We start from the raw sequence: 15,520 nt of genomic DNA, 5'->3' as shown, positions 1-15,520 counted from the left end.
GGATTTATTTAAGATTGACCAAATAGCATTACTTTGATATTTTGATACTACGATATTCAGCACTTCCAACCGGCCTCAAAACCGCAGACCACATGTAACCATTTATTCTTATCATAAAATATACATATTTATCTTTTAAAAATGAGACTGCACCATTCTGCTTTGACGGTGTTTTGCTAGAGTAGCTACAATTTCTTTTTCTTGGTTTAAGCCTGCTCTCAGATTTCAGATAATGTGTCATCTCTATTTAATCAGCGATTTATTCAGGTTCTCTGATCCTGAACACCTGTAAATGAAACCTGATTTTCCTGAGTTATTGCCCCCTTCATGCTAAAACTGAAACCAAATTCAATATAGAATTAATAATCAAATTCTTCACCTGCTATTCCACATTTGTGACACTTCCCACTAATCGTGATGAAATTTTTGTCTGTGTGTTTCCAAAAGCTTCTCCGATCCAAAAATTCCAAAAGCAGCTGGAAAGCTTTGTGTCTTGAAAGGATTTTCCACACTTTCAGTATGCAATGTGTCAAGCGTGTATGACGTAGTGGGAGTCAAGTGGACAAGAAACCACACTAGACATGATCCTCATTGTTCTTTTATACTTTGAAAAAACTTAATGCAATATTAGGGGAATAGTTCATGCAAAAATAAAACGTACTTACTCATTATTTACAGCAAACAGTCTGCATTTCCATGGAAAACCAAAAGAATCTTGTCATAGGGAAGAAAGGCTTGCACAATTTCTTCTGAATTTCACTTTTGTGTTCATACTGTATTGTTGCTGTCATGAACACTTGAAAGACAATCAAGTGCAAAAGCGTTTATTTCCTTGACGTGCATTGGAAACCCCTGAAGCAAAATATCGTTCATGCAAATCCTAAATGCTTCACAGATAGCAAAGCTTGTGTTGTTAACTGATATTTGCAAAAAGTCACGTTTCCCGGGGCTTTAGATCAACTAAATATAATGGAAAAGATCTTTCACAACTTTTTGAAACACCGATGCTTGTGTCCTACAGGAAAAAGGTTCACCAAAAATGGTTTCCTTGTCATCTATTGATCATTTTTGCTCTGCTGTTTTTCAGCAAGCCCATGATGGACCTGCTGGTCATGCTTTGTGCAAAGTACCACCTGAACCCGTCTGGCCACACCATAGAGCTCATCACCACCAACAGGAACCAAGTGAAGTTCAAACCCAACGCCCTCATCGGAGCCCTAGAGGCTGAGAAGATCCTGCTAAAACCCAAAGGCATGGAGGACAAAAACATCAAGACAGGGCCGCAGATGCCCGAGGTACTCTCATGTACAACTAACTTAAATATATAATTCAACACGGTTCAAATCGAGTTACGTTTATCTATGCAGCTCTATATGCAATACAGGTTGTGTCAAAGCAGCTTCTCAGTGCTACAAAATTTAGTTCATCAAGTACAAAAAGTTCATCAAATATGAAATCATAAGTGCACATTCTTGTATACTGCACATTTCAGAAAATATAAATTAGCATATTGAGCACACAGTGCATAGACCATATACTTCAGAAACATTAAACATTATCATTATTACTAATAATAAACTAAATTCATAAATATGAAAAAAAAATATTTACCGAAAATAAAAAGATCTTGCATAGCACACATACATCAGCACTAGTAAAATTATTATTATGAAGAAAATACAGAAATAAAATGTAATCGAGTACAGTAGACATACTATATATTTCAGCAATAGTAAAAATATAGTGATTAGAGAAATACAAGCATGACATTGAATTCAATAAATTTGATCCATTTGGATGCTGATGTTAAGCTGAAAAGTTTCTGTAAATCTTAAAGCGTATTTGTTCATTTATTCATGAGCTGATCCACACCCCGTGAGACGAGCCTGAAGTACTTTCACCATACTAACAATACACATCATAACAAATGACAAACAATATCATGTTACACCAAAATAAAAAACATAACAGCTCTGTTCTAAAACCATCCTGCCATCTACTGCCTAAATATGACAGCATGCTACTGAACAAAACCTCGTAAGAGACCAATTCGTAACGCAGAACCTATGCAGAGGTGAATTAGACACATAGTGCTTCTCATGTGAAGTGAACTGGAGATTTGACCAGTGGTTCCCTGTAGTAGACTTTAGCATAAGTATGTTACAAAGATAACAACATAATATTATTTTAACAAGAATAAAAAGGCAGAGCATACAAAATTGTTGATATTATTATTGTTAAAGAAATTAATGTATAAATATTTATAATTAACTTTTTTTTGTTATAAATATATATATAATTTTTTACTGCTAATAGACTACTAATCACACAAATTTTACTACTAAAACTAATAAAAGTTTTAATATAAGATCATACAATTTAACTTTTTACTTTTTTGGAGTGTAGTTATAATATAAAAATATATAAATGTTTAAATATAGTGTTATTATAGTTTTTAATAAAATTATTAGCTTTTAATTATATATTTTCTGTTTCCATTTCAGTTTTAGTAGGTTTGATATGTGCCTTTTTATTTTGTTGTGCTTAGAAATGTACCATTTAGGCTTCTTGGATTTTTATTTCAGTTTTTTTTTTTTTTTTTTTTTTTTTGGTTTACAAATTTTAGTGCTTCAACTTAAACTTACTTCTCTTTGTTGCCAATGCAGCATTTCTATTTTTTATTTTCTCTGGGGGGTTTTTTCATGGCATATATTTGTTACACCTCCCCATTTTTTCCTTTTAATATTTTTGTATGTATGTATAGCTTTTTTTCTATTTTCATAAATTTGTCATTTTTGTTTTATTTTATTAAAGTTAGTTAGTTAACGGTGATAACTCTGGTTATAATTTGTTGCAGTGAATCCTGGGATTGTCTTCTTCCCTACAATGACATCTCACTAGTTTTTGAAACAGAACCCCACACGATCTTGCTGTATTCTTTACTTTCCTTCTCTTCTCTCTTTCAGGCAACCGTACGATTAGTGATCAACTACAAGAAGACCCAGAAAGCCATTCTCAGGGTGAGTCCTCGGGTTCCTCTTCAAGAACTACTTCCAGCGATCTGCGAGAAATGTGAATTTGACCTGCAGACCACAGTTTTATTAAGAAATGTCCACTCAGAAGACACTTTGGACCTGAGTGGCTCGCTCAATGATTTTGGCCTGAGGGAAGTGTATGCAAGAGACACCAAAGGTCAGAACACAGTGTGTGTTTATACTAAGTACATTAAAATGACTCTTATGAAATCTTGCAGGACCGGTTTTCATAAGGTCACATTGAGATACTCTGCAAAACATTTGCATTACACTGTGTGATTTTTCTTGCAGTTATAAGCCCTGTAAGTCCTTTTAGTCCAGTAAGTCTGCCTCCATCTCCATCTGGCTCAGGTAAGTGATGTGAAATATATAAAATTTCCATTTTATAAGAATTTTTTTTTGCAAAATTTGATATAACTTATACACGCAACTTAATTTGCTTTTGTTCTAGACTGGGCAAAGGTCCATTATCCATATGATTGACTGTATTGTCATGTTATGTTATTGTTGTTTATTATGAAGCATCACTATGAATCAAAAATATTAATATAAATACTTTTATCAATTTATTTGAAAGTTATTTCATTATTTATTAACCCTCATGTCATTCCTGTTATTTTATTTTATTTTTTTGCCAAAAAATAAATTATTCCTTAAAATATTGTTAATTTTTGCATGAACTTACTTTCAGTATGAAGTTACAGATGTCTAACTAAACTAAAGTAACTAAACTTTACATTTAATCTCAGAAATATATCTTCATGGGAAAGAGAAAATCCAGAGGGAGAAAGAAAAGAAACGATTCAGCTTATTTAGGAAAGGAAGTAAGAAGCAATCCGAAAAGGTTAGTTATGAAATCCTATTTGTCTGTCTATAACAGAGAACGATGACATGCTTGGAGATTTTCTAGTGATGTTAGGATAAGGTCAAAGACATGTTTTTTTCTTCTTCTCTCTTCTTTGTAAACATTATCTGGTCGTATTTGTTTTATGCAAATTGCTAAAGATTTTACTGACTTGTGATTGGCTCGTTGATGGCACTTGTTGGGAGTGTGCTGGATTGTGATTGGCTGTCTGTTGTTAAAGTATATGACCGTGAGTGCACCGGGGTCTCCCGTGCAAAGGAAGCAGAGGCCGGTCAGCATGAGTTCCTTCAGCATGCATTCGCCGATTACATACGATTGCAATACCATGCCCTCCAACATGCCAAAGAAGAGACGAGCTCCGTTGCCACCGAGCATGATGTCACAGAGCATGCCTACCGATCTCGGTCATCACCACTGCAATAGTCAAACCATCACGCATCACGATGGCAACCAGGTATGTAGCACTCTTCTGGGATTCAGTTAATATTTACTAGAAAATCTGGGATTTCTTTCATGTAAACAAAGTTTTGGGATTTTTAGAAAGCAAAGCAAAGAAATAAGGATTCTGCACTGTTCCTTAAGGCGAGACACTGCAGGTGAATAGGGAAAAAAAAATATCTAATAGTTATCACCTTACTTACCCAGTTGATTGATTACATTGATTATTGCAAACATTTTTTGTATTACAAGTTTTCAAAAATGTTATGTTTAAATATGCAAATGAGGCATTCTTTAATAAAATATGTGCTAATTTGCATACATTTCTAGTACAAAAATCTGAACACTAGATGAAGTCAGTTTCAAATTTTTTGTTTAATTTTTTTGACATATTAGAGTCAAATGTTTTTACAGAGGGAATTCTGGTTATCTTTTTTTGTCACTCCATAATTCAGAAAATACTTTGAACAGCCAGAAAACAATATATTTTCACAATTTTGGGGGGAATAAAATGTTGTATATAATCAAGGACAATATATATGAACAAATCCCTCTGTAAAAATCTTCAGAATACAGACAGGAATAAAAATGTCAAGTTTGGTGTGTGTACGTGCTACTGAAGTTGAGATTTATGGCTCAGTGTTGAAGAAAAAACTCATTTTGAGAAAACGGCCTTTAAAAATATGTATTGTAATTGAAATCTATTGACACAAACAGATAAAGTGCTATAAAAGAAACACTTAACAGTGTCTTTTGGATGTTTTCCTTCCACTAGTTTGAAAAAGCACTTTATGAAAAACCAAAAAGCCCAAAATCTCAAAATTGACAGGTGCTTGAAAAAACATTGTTTTTGCCTGCAGTGTCTCGCCTTAATCACTAATCAAAAACACTGATGTTCTCCAGCAATTTCTGTATTTTCTGGGATCAAAATTGTGGCATAAGTACATTGTCATCCACAAACACGAAGCTCATTTATTATATAATTGAAATGAATGAATTGATCAACAGCATTTTATGTATAACAAAGTATATGTAAACATGCATAGGGTATATGAGTTATTATTGATTACTGAAACATCTGTTGAAACCTCTATTATTCAGAGCACCTGTTGAATATGGCTGAAGTTTTGCTATGAGAGCAATTACACATTTATATTATGTTGTATTGCATTATATTATAGTTCCCTTTCACTCACATTCAACATTATGTCAACACTGACATTAGGGGTCTCACTTGGGAGCCCCAATCACCTCTGAGCATTACAAGAAATGGCCAATGATTAATGCTGAGTGGAATTTGCATGGAAAGCCCCTCCCCGTACATTCAGACCTTTTCTGCTGTCTTTTCTATGGTGCATTCAGTGGTGTGTTCGCCCCTGCAGATGTACAGATCAGCTTGTATTGTCATGAGTGTCTTTGGAGGTGCCCTTCTGAGCCTGTGCTTCTGGGTACGATAGTTTCCTCACCTCTGATGACTCTGCATGATCGCTTTCTCATGTGTCTGGGCCGTAAGCATGCCGAGATCAGTTGACGGCCAAGAGCATCAGGTTGGACGTGACCTCACCTCCATGTCCTGAGCCTGGTTATGTTCCCGCTACTCATTGGCCACAAGAGTAATGCTAAGAGGTGATTGGGGCTCTCTTGTGAGGTCCCGAACATCAGTGTTGACATAATTTCTTCATTTCCTCCACCAGGGAACAGAGATTACGTAATGCAACCATTAGATTTTTACAAAACAAAATATATATAAAAAAGCCCCACTCCCTAGTTCACACCGGGCCCCACGTCAGATATGGACGGCCCTGTATGTTATAGCTTCTATAAAACAAAATCTAGTTTGCTATAAAAACAGTAAAATGTATACAATGTATTTGTGCAAAATATGGTGACCCCATAGTATTTGGACACTTAAACTGCATGTAAAAATGTCATTATATTGCATGACAAACAATATATTAAAGCAAGTGAATGCAAGAAAGACCACATCACACTGTTCTAACCAATGATTTCAGAAAAAAAGTTTGTTGGTTGATTTTAAATTATAATAATATACCCTGCTCACTAGCATCGACATTTTTGCTTTATGACCTTAATGACGGTCATCTGGTGTTTTGGTGGTTTTTAGTGACATTCAGTTTGGTTTAGGTTTCCAATCACTCTTTGAAGCCAATGTAAGTGAGCCTACTTTATCGTAATTTGACAGAAAAACTGACTTTTTGCCACTTTTTAAAATTTGTAATAAAAAAAAGAATTCTATAAAACAAATTATACGTGTATATGTATATAAATATAAATGTAGTGACATTCATGCAGTAGATTTGTATGTGTGGTTACTCTTTGGAGCCACTGTAAGGGAGCCTTCATTGTCATGTAAGTCTTTTAAAGAAAAGCAAATCAAACAAGACTTTGTGACCTGTCGTTTCATGAGCTGAGTTCAAAGAGCACATCTGAATCTACGTATAAACGGCACACAGTGAATACAATGAGCGGTTAAACCTTGCTTTCACAGTATTTGTTTTGTTTCTACGTAAACTCGGCGCTGGGTTGAGCCATTTCATCACCTTGTCATCTGAGAATGTGGTTATGTCTCCCACAGCCAAATATTTGGAATTATATGTCATATGTATCACTGTCCCACAGAATATGGCTCCTTTGAGCCGGGGATCCTCGACAGAGTCGTCCTTCAAGAAGTCCACCAAGCGAAAGGCCCCTCCGCCCCCCACCTCCAGCAGCGCAGCCCCTCTTAAAGAAACCACACAAGATAAAGACATGACAGGTCGGTCTGAAGAAACCTCCAAAGAGTACCCTTGTGCTCACCATCAGGGCCTTTATAAAAATAGTGCAGAAATTAAAAATGTTTTTTTTAATATTAGATTTGATTTTATTATGTTATATTTGTTTAGTTTCATTTATTTAGAAAACATAAAGGTAGCCAAAACCCCTTTAGAAACTTTTACTACAACCGCCCTAGTTGTAATAACAATGAAGCATAAACTTTTTCATCCTCTTAAAATAATATTAGTTTATTTATTGAATGAGAATGTTTACTCCTTAGAAAAAAAATTGCATCAACAAGCATTGCATATTTTGGTTATTTCATCATGTCTCGTGTTCAGTAATCTGGTGGCCGTAGGTGGAAAAGGGAAGAAAGTAAGTTATTATTTAGAGTTTCGAGAATTATTTAGAGTTATTATTTCATTATTTAGAGGATTGAGAGGGCTTGAATGAGCACAGCGGCTGTACATTGAACAGGAGAGGTGTTGGTGGGCATTTGGGGACAGTGCAGAGGGGCCAGTGTTTGTTGGCAGTGATTTTCTGTATGCTTTGACTCCGCCTAGTGGTTAAACAGACACATTACTGCTTCTCCTAATTTAATTTATTTGTTTTACCATCTCAGAGATGTGATTATGCTAATAGATACCTTATTTAATGGATACCTACCAGTGATGCTCGGGTCAGTGTATAAACAACCAGCACCTGACCGATGTTTTCAACTAACCCGCCTGTAATTCGGACCTCAAAAAAAAAGATAAAGAAAATATTTTACCCGACCCGCTTCCTGCCCGCATTTTTTAAAAGTAGAAAATGCGTCGCCTCTTTATATTAATTTAATTACTTAAATGGACTATAGCCTACAGGATAATAAGCGTTATGACCGCACACATAAAGCTTGCCACAAAGGTTAAAGTAATGATTATGAATGTGTCTAAATTAGCAAGGAGACATTTAATTGTTTAGTAATAAACTGCTGTTTTCTGTGTCGCTCACAGTAGTGTGTATCTATGTAATGTCCATCCATTTGTAGCATTTCTGCTTTTTACATGTTTTTTTATTTTATTTTATTTTTATGCACAGTATGCAACTAATTTAGTTTGCTTTTACAGCATTTAAACTTTTCTCATTTATCATACAAATCACCTCTCTTTGGGTCAGTTCTATTCTTTTTGTTGCATTTTTAAAAGATTGCAATGAACTGTTGCGCCATTATGTTCTTCATCTTTTTCTCGTCTCATCACTGCTGTCTTCGTCTTGTTGACATGACTACACTCTTCATCTTAACCATTCAATTTTGTAGAAAACAAATGAAATCTCTGAATCAAGTTTCACTGTGCTTGAAGCGAGCGATGCAACAAAACCGGTCCTGCTGCAATCAATGAAGCATTGCATATTTTTGCTCTATACACCTGCATCCCACATTTGTCGAGTAAATATATATGCTTTATCTCTCTCTAAAGCACTCATAAACATACGTTGTTTTCTTAAGAGGTGGGATTTCTGTGAAGTAAAAAGCAAGAAGAGTAGAAAGTCACAAAGCTGTTCCCAAAGCAGGATCGAGTCAACACTGATTGGCTGATAAGGCCTAATAACTTCACTGATAGAGACTGAGAAAGTAAATAAATAAAGAGCCAAAAGTCACACAAGTAAGAGCTCAGAGTAGAGCAGAGATAAAAAGAGCAGCTACAGAAGGGCTTTGAATCTAAATGTTTGAGAGAGATCCCAGAGAAGCCTCTCTGGATGTTTCTTCATCTCGCTGGTCTCCAGAGAGGGCGATTGAAGAGCTAAATCAGCCGAGAGAAGCGAGACGTCTTAATTAACAGCCCTCGCTCAGTCTGAGGTGCAGAGAATCCATATTAATGCTGCAAATGCCAGACCTCTCTCTCTCTCTATCAGCTGAAATGGGAATAAGTTCATTTCAATGTGGAAACCCCTGCATTACTGTTTTTTGGGATACAGTGAAGAGCTCAAAGGATTGAGCTGCACTTTGCAGTATTTAAGCATTTGACTTCATGCATTTCTCATGATTTTACACTGCAGAACCAGTGTTGGCATCTCCTCTGGAGGAGATCAGGGAACAGGAAGAGATGACTGTGAGTGCCGAAGGTCAGGTGTCTGCTGTGGAGGAGAAGGAGGATGAAGACAGCAGCCTCAACCTGTCCGCTGACATCTCTCTGGAGTCCGGCCGAGCTGGGACAGCAACTCCCTCTCAGGATTCAGAGGTTAAGGAGAGCGAGATGGCCAGAGACAATCCGTCATGTGACCTGTCCCCAGATACTGAGTATGTACAGTAGTGTTCAATTTTATACAGGTCAAAAAATCTGAGAGCAACAATATTTGCAACTACCCTAACAACTCATTCAGAGCATTCATGCAATGCTTGGAAACCTGTCAGAAACCTTAATATGGCAATTGTTAAATTAAATTAAATTAATGCATTTAGCTGATGCTTTTATCCAAAGCAACTTACAATGCATTCAGGCTATCCATTTGTATCTATCATGTGTTGGGGAATCGAACCCCCAACCTATTGAGCTACAGGAACACTGTTATTGTTAAGACAAAATCAAAAACACTATTATTAAATATAATTTTTTAAAGCTTGAAATAAATCCGATATTAAATAAAATACATGGTGAAACTTAGTTATATTAATAAAAATTATACTAGTATGTGAACCACAGCAAGAGCCAAATCTGCTTAGAAATGCCTGAGATACTCTCATTGATGGATCGGGGAGATTTCGGTTCATTTTTATAAATGTATGTAAATGTTTTTTTTATTGTATGTATTTTATTAAATGCATTTTTCTATGTGGTTTTTAACCTTTGCATGTTTTTAGCCTTGACAGTGGAGCAGAAGCCACAGTGAATGGAGAGATCAAGTCGGAGCAGGCCACAAGCTCTCAAATCCCATCAGAAGACATAGGTAAGATTCGACCCAAGCGTGAGATCCTTCAGCACCTCGGGTCTTTACTCAGTGTTACACTTTACTCTACTTTATGCAGTTGTTATTCATACGGATGAGTCATTTTTGCAGCTCAGTTATAATAAATGTTTTGTTTGAGTTCTGAAACTTACAGTAGTTCATTGAGCTCCTAAATCTCATAAGATCAAACCGGAAAGTTTGATTCCTCATGACATGATCCTCATTAAAAGTCAGTTATGACACCATCAGAAAGCCTTGTTTGATGTGGTGTGAAGTTATATTTACAGTAAAACTCTATTGACAAAATGAAAGGCTTTGATGCATGACTTTATTCTCTCTTTCTCTAGAGCCCCCGGTGGAAAAGACAGAAGAGGTGATTAAGTCTTCGGAAACGTGCCGTGTTCTGGAGGAGGTTTCTGTGAGCACCGCAGAGAAGCCTGCATCTGTGTGCAACAAGCTTCAATCCTCCGAATGTGGCATCCAGACGTTGCACACGGACTTGCAAGCGCAGGGCTTTGATTCCAACACGGAGCTCAGCCGTGAACACCAAACACCAAAAATCGTCCCAAGTTCGGTCCGCTTCGCTCACACCGAGACGCAAATGCAGACAGAACCCCAGAATCCCTTTGAGACATCAGGCTCATGCACTGAACCCTCCACAGCTCCATCAGCGTCCACAACGGGACTAAAAAGAGACATGGCCACTTCCACAGAAAAGCTGCGTGTTCCTAAGCCACATTCGCCTGCGATCCATGCAGATCTGACATCTACACCAACCTCTAAAGCAAGTAACGTACAGTATATTGTAGAAACCAAACCCAAACCATCCAATGAGCTCACCCGTGAATACATTCCCAAAGTAGGCATGACCACCTACACCATCGTGCCTCAGAAGTCTCTCGAAAAGTTGCGCTTCTTTGAAGTAGAGTTGACTTTGGAGCCCAATTTAGACTTCAGACCTGAAACAAAGACTGTCTCCAGTGGTACAGTTTCTGTTAACGGCCATCAGAACGTATTTGAGCAAACTAGGCCTTGTACTTCACCTCCAGCTACCGTTTCATCAAACGTAGAAGGAACTGAATCCAAAATCAAAAACAAGAAAGTTCCACCTGCAACAAGACCCAAACCAGCTTCTTTCCGTCTGCCGAAGCACAAACGCACACCTGGGGATTTCGTCGCCTCCGCGGCTGTTCGCCAAGCGAGTGTCGGCAGTAATAGCAGCAGTTGCTGTAGCAGTCCTGCAGCCCGGCCGAAAGAAACCACAAGCAGCCCGCAATCAGATGTGTTTGCAGAACTGGACGGCTTCCCTCCTCCACCGCCACCGGTCCAGTGGGAAGATGAGGAGAACGCAGGAGCGAGTGATGCACCTCAAAATGCAGAGGTAGATGTACCTCTACCCGAAGCTCCCAAATTCCCACCGTCGTCTGTACTGTCCCGTCAGAAGAGTCTTCCCATCAACCCCACGCCTTCGCTGAGTCTACAGAGGTTGAGAAGCTTCAACGCACCCAAACCGCACTCGTCCTCATTGTCCTTGCGCTTCGCTCAAGCCGTGTCTTCTGCCGTGAAACGGTCCGAGTCTCTTTCCCATCATCCTCTGAGACAGTCACCACGCACTCATCTCCTCACAAAACAAAGATCTGTTACAGATTCCCCTGAGCCATCGGCCAGCACGGTGAGTACAACCTCCTAAAAATATATTTTGTGTGTGTGTGTATGTATGTGTGAATTTTTTTTTTTTTTTGAGAATGAAACATTTTTCCACCCAGATTTGCTGTAATGCATTTAAATGTTTTACTTTTTCTGATTCTTATTATTTTCGGTTATAATTCACAGTTGATTTACTGGAAAATACAGCAGAATCATTTCTTAAATTATTGGTCTATTTAAACATGCATCAGATAGACGTCTCAGGCAGTTGCATATGTCTTTGTTTTTTTTCAGCATCTTGCAGCATGAACATGCCATTTTTGAGTGTAGAATAGTAAACATAATTTTACAAATGTGTCAAACCTTTATTCTGTTCCTTTCTGGAAATTTATTTATTTATTTTTTTTGTGCAAGAACACATGCTTTTCACTATGCTGATGCAATAATCATATCACTGGAATGTGCACTGGTATTTACACTAATCCAGTATTTAACACGCATGCATGTGTCTGTGTGTGAGTGAGTTTAGTTTGTCTGATGTTTGTGTGAGTGTCACAGTGTCACTGGGGCTACAGTGGAACATCTATGTGTTTTCTTAAAGTGATTTATGTGCGTGACGCAGAAGCAGCAGTGTCTTTTTTCACGGACTTTGTGCCCTGCCTAGTGTGCATCATCCTCAGCCCTCAATGAGAGAGTGTGTATTGTGTGTTTTCTTCCCCCCTGTGGACCACAGGTGACAGACAATGGAGGGGGATGCTCTGAGAGATCCGGAGAGGCCCTGTCACAAACAGCAGGCCTCAGCGACCCAGCGCCGAGCTCCACCCGAGACAGAGGCATGGGAACATGTAAGATTGGAAATACTCAACCGTCACCAGTGAGTGAATCTAACTCTAGATCTAACCAGCATATAAGGAAATAAGGAAAAAAAAACTAAACCAAATGCGAATTAGGTGCATTTCCATCACGTTGTTTGAGTGGATGATGGTGGTAACCACCAACAGTTAATAAAACAGGGCAAGTGGCAATAGCCGATTAGTCACTTCACATCACAATTTATTCTGCAAAAACATTTCCATCTCCTATTATTCGCATCATTATTATATATTTTTTAGAGCTAGGCAAGTTAACGCATTATTATCGTGTTAACACATTAATTGATTAATGCCAATAATAATTTTATTGCACGTTAACACAGTTTTTTTTTTTTATTATTATGAAAGTCCGCTGCTCACTGGCTCTGAATACACATACAGATAAATCATGGTCACAGGAGGGGATGCTCTCGATCAAATTATTTAGGCTATGCATCAACATTCACAAACCACTGTCCACTATTATTATTAACAGTAAAGAATGCAACGAGCTCGTAATCATGACTTTATTAGGTTAAGTTGGAAATAGGACGTTTCTGATAGCACATGAAGACAGCAGAGAAGCTCTCTCGCTCAACACAGTGGAGTGCATTGTTTTGTTCACTTTATGGTTTATTATTTTGAGTTGTATGGGACACAGTAACACACGGCCCTCTCACAATATATTGCTCTACAGATCTATCACTTTTGCTGCTCATAAATATTCACACAATCATGCAGCACGCATCAGAAGATCTGTTCCAGTGCGGTTAGTGCTCTCACTCACTGATCTATATATAACTGAACCACGCTCTTGCCCACCTCTTCCAACCGAACCAGGGACTGCTGAACAGGGTCAAATGAACCGGGCTTTGGGGGTCAAACGTGCTCCGGCATGGTTAAGATTGCCTAGTGTGAGCACACCCTAATTATCCTCCCGCATCCCGCACACACGAGTCTCGACCCACACATCAAGTGTTGTCCTGCGTCGCACTCTGCTGCGATGGGTGCCATGATCGTGCAGGTCTCTAATAGGAAGGTGCCCGGTTCATTTGACCCTGACTATGAGCATAACTTGTTTTACTTTAACAATCTATGAAATATATTTATTTTTATACTGCCATGTCCTGGCACTGACCAATATCTTGTTTTTAATTGAATTGCATTAATGTTATAAGTTAAGATTTACAAGAAATATTTGAACAGCTGTAAAAACACCATATTTGTTTAAAGTGTTTGCGAACCAAATGTTCTTGCACTTTTGTTCATAAAACAGTGCTTTTAAATGAAAAAGTGCACAATACACTATTTTTGAATACATAATTATTTTGTGTATAAGTATGTGATTAATTGCAATTAATCACAGACAATTGTGATTAAAAATAAATAATTAAATAATCGCTGCCCAGCAGTAATTTTGTTTTTGTGTTTGCACAAGTCAAAAAACACCTCAAGTGAGTGTAAAAACTCCTTTGCCAATTAAGGGACACCCACCCCAAACAAAAAACTAAATTGGCTGTTTCCATCACTCGTTTCTGATGCAATATTTAAAAATGAGCATAAAAACATGATGGGAGCGCTTACAAACCCTGATAAAATAGTAACCTTTATTTTAAAGGTCCTTTGTGTGCTTTAACACTGCATTAATAACTGACAGTCTGCAATGAATATTTCCTAAAGTGTACTTTTTTGTTTTCTGCACAGGGGTTTGAAGCATCTGTAGCGCCATCTGCCACATTGAAGGGAATATCTGAAGTCTTTCATTCAGTGGAAGAATGAAATGTGCCTTCATTGAAGGAATTCCAGCCTCACTCATTCTCCAGATTATTATTATTATTTATTTTATTTCATTTTTTTGCCAAATTTAGAACATCATGATTTTTCGTTTTCTCACAAATCAAAAGACTTTCAACATTTTTTCAACAAGTTCATAGTGACCATGCAACATATTTAAATATAAAAGATATATATATATATATTGACTTTTTTGGAGGACTATTATTAGATTTGGCTTTTTCTGATGTGTAGCAGATACATAGAGACTAACTACAGCTGTGGATTCCTTTTAATTTATTCTTCATTTGGACAATTCCTGGTAGTTGTTTCCCTTCATGCTACACTTTTTTTCCCCTCTTAATAATTGTAACAGAGTTCCTATTTACATTATCATACTTTAATATTTTCGGGTTGTTTTGTGACTTTTGAATTACATTTTGAAATTTGTATATATGCAGATGTGAAAGAATATGATCTATTCCAAAGTATTTTTCCCCCTATAAATTATAAGGTGTAGATTTAATTTATATAATTATTAGCCAATGAAAAATGGTACTGAAACATCTTCAGTAATGGTAATCCATCCTTTATTCTCTTGCCAAATATTAGTACACAGTTTATCACAGATAATAATGGGCTGCACCTATAATATGTTAAAATAATACGTTATGACATCGAGCAGGTTTCTGGAGCCTACACAAATAATTAATCAAAGCTGTAGTTATGACAGAAAACACTGGGCTTTTCATTCATTCTGAGGAGAATACTGCTGTATTATATGAATTGTCTCTGTATGAACTCAACTCCTCTCTTTTCTCTATTAAAGACTTTTAAAGTTTGCTTGCTCTAATTGTGTTATTTTTTTGTCATGTGGGTCTGATTCAAAATCAGTTTTCTGTGATGATGTCAGTATAATATGGCTCATTTCAAGAGTGTTGTGAACTACACAGGAGTTGCATTTACTTTCAGTGAACAATTACTGCAAGCTGACACTGGCTTGACTCTGTCACCTTTATTTATGTGTGCGTCATCCAGCTGTTACAGGACACAGAGACGTTCCTGGAAGAATGAGGTTCTTCAGTGATGTTTGTTTGATCTCTTTTCTTCTGTTCTGTGGAGGATCTGGTCAGTTTCTCATGAATAAAGGTTTAATTCAGCTGAATGGAGAAACACAAGTCCTCTCTATCAGTAGATTCATTGGCTAA

General features: G+C 37.2%; 1 protein-coding gene across 4 annotated transcripts in view; it reads left to right on the top strand.

The window, feature by feature from the left end:
• Positions 1-15,160, top strand: part of LOC113052936 (cordon-bleu protein-like 1) — a 41,544-nt gene extending 26,384 nt beyond the window's left edge. For 2 of the 4 annotated variants that reach the window (XM_026217429.1, XM_026217432.1), the window contains 11 exons: positions 1,088-1,295; positions 2,967-3,192; positions 3,327-3,386; positions 3,785-3,879; positions 4,121-4,354; positions 6,979-7,114; positions 9,154-9,394; positions 9,956-10,041; positions 10,389-11,713; positions 12,422-12,562; positions 14,244-15,160. In XM_026217429.1, coding sequence (XP_026073214.1) covers positions 1,088-1,295; positions 2,967-3,192; positions 3,327-3,386; positions 3,785-3,879; positions 4,121-4,354; positions 6,979-7,114; positions 9,154-9,394; positions 9,956-10,041; positions 10,389-11,713; positions 12,422-12,562; positions 14,244-14,318 — 2,827 coding nt within the window. In that variant the 3' untranslated portion in view covers positions 14,319-15,160. The remainder of the gene's footprint in view (positions 1-1,087; positions 1,296-2,966; positions 3,193-3,326; positions 3,387-3,784; positions 3,880-4,120; positions 4,355-6,978; positions 7,115-9,153; positions 9,395-9,955; positions 10,042-10,388; positions 11,714-12,421; positions 12,563-14,243) is intronic. The other 2 variants (XM_026217431.1, XM_026217430.1) reach the window with 2 other exon arrangements.
• Positions 15,161-15,520: the final 360 nt, after the last annotated feature.

This window comes from Carassius auratus, chromosome 34 (genome assembly GCF_003368295.1).
Source record: "Carassius auratus strain Wakin chromosome 34, ASM336829v1, whole genome shotgun sequence".
Taxonomy (NCBI): Eukaryota; Metazoa; Chordata; class Actinopteri; order Cypriniformes; family Cyprinidae; genus Carassius; species Carassius auratus.
The sequence above is the reverse complement of the archived record's forward strand: the minus strand, read 5'-3'. Positions and strand labels throughout refer to the sequence as shown.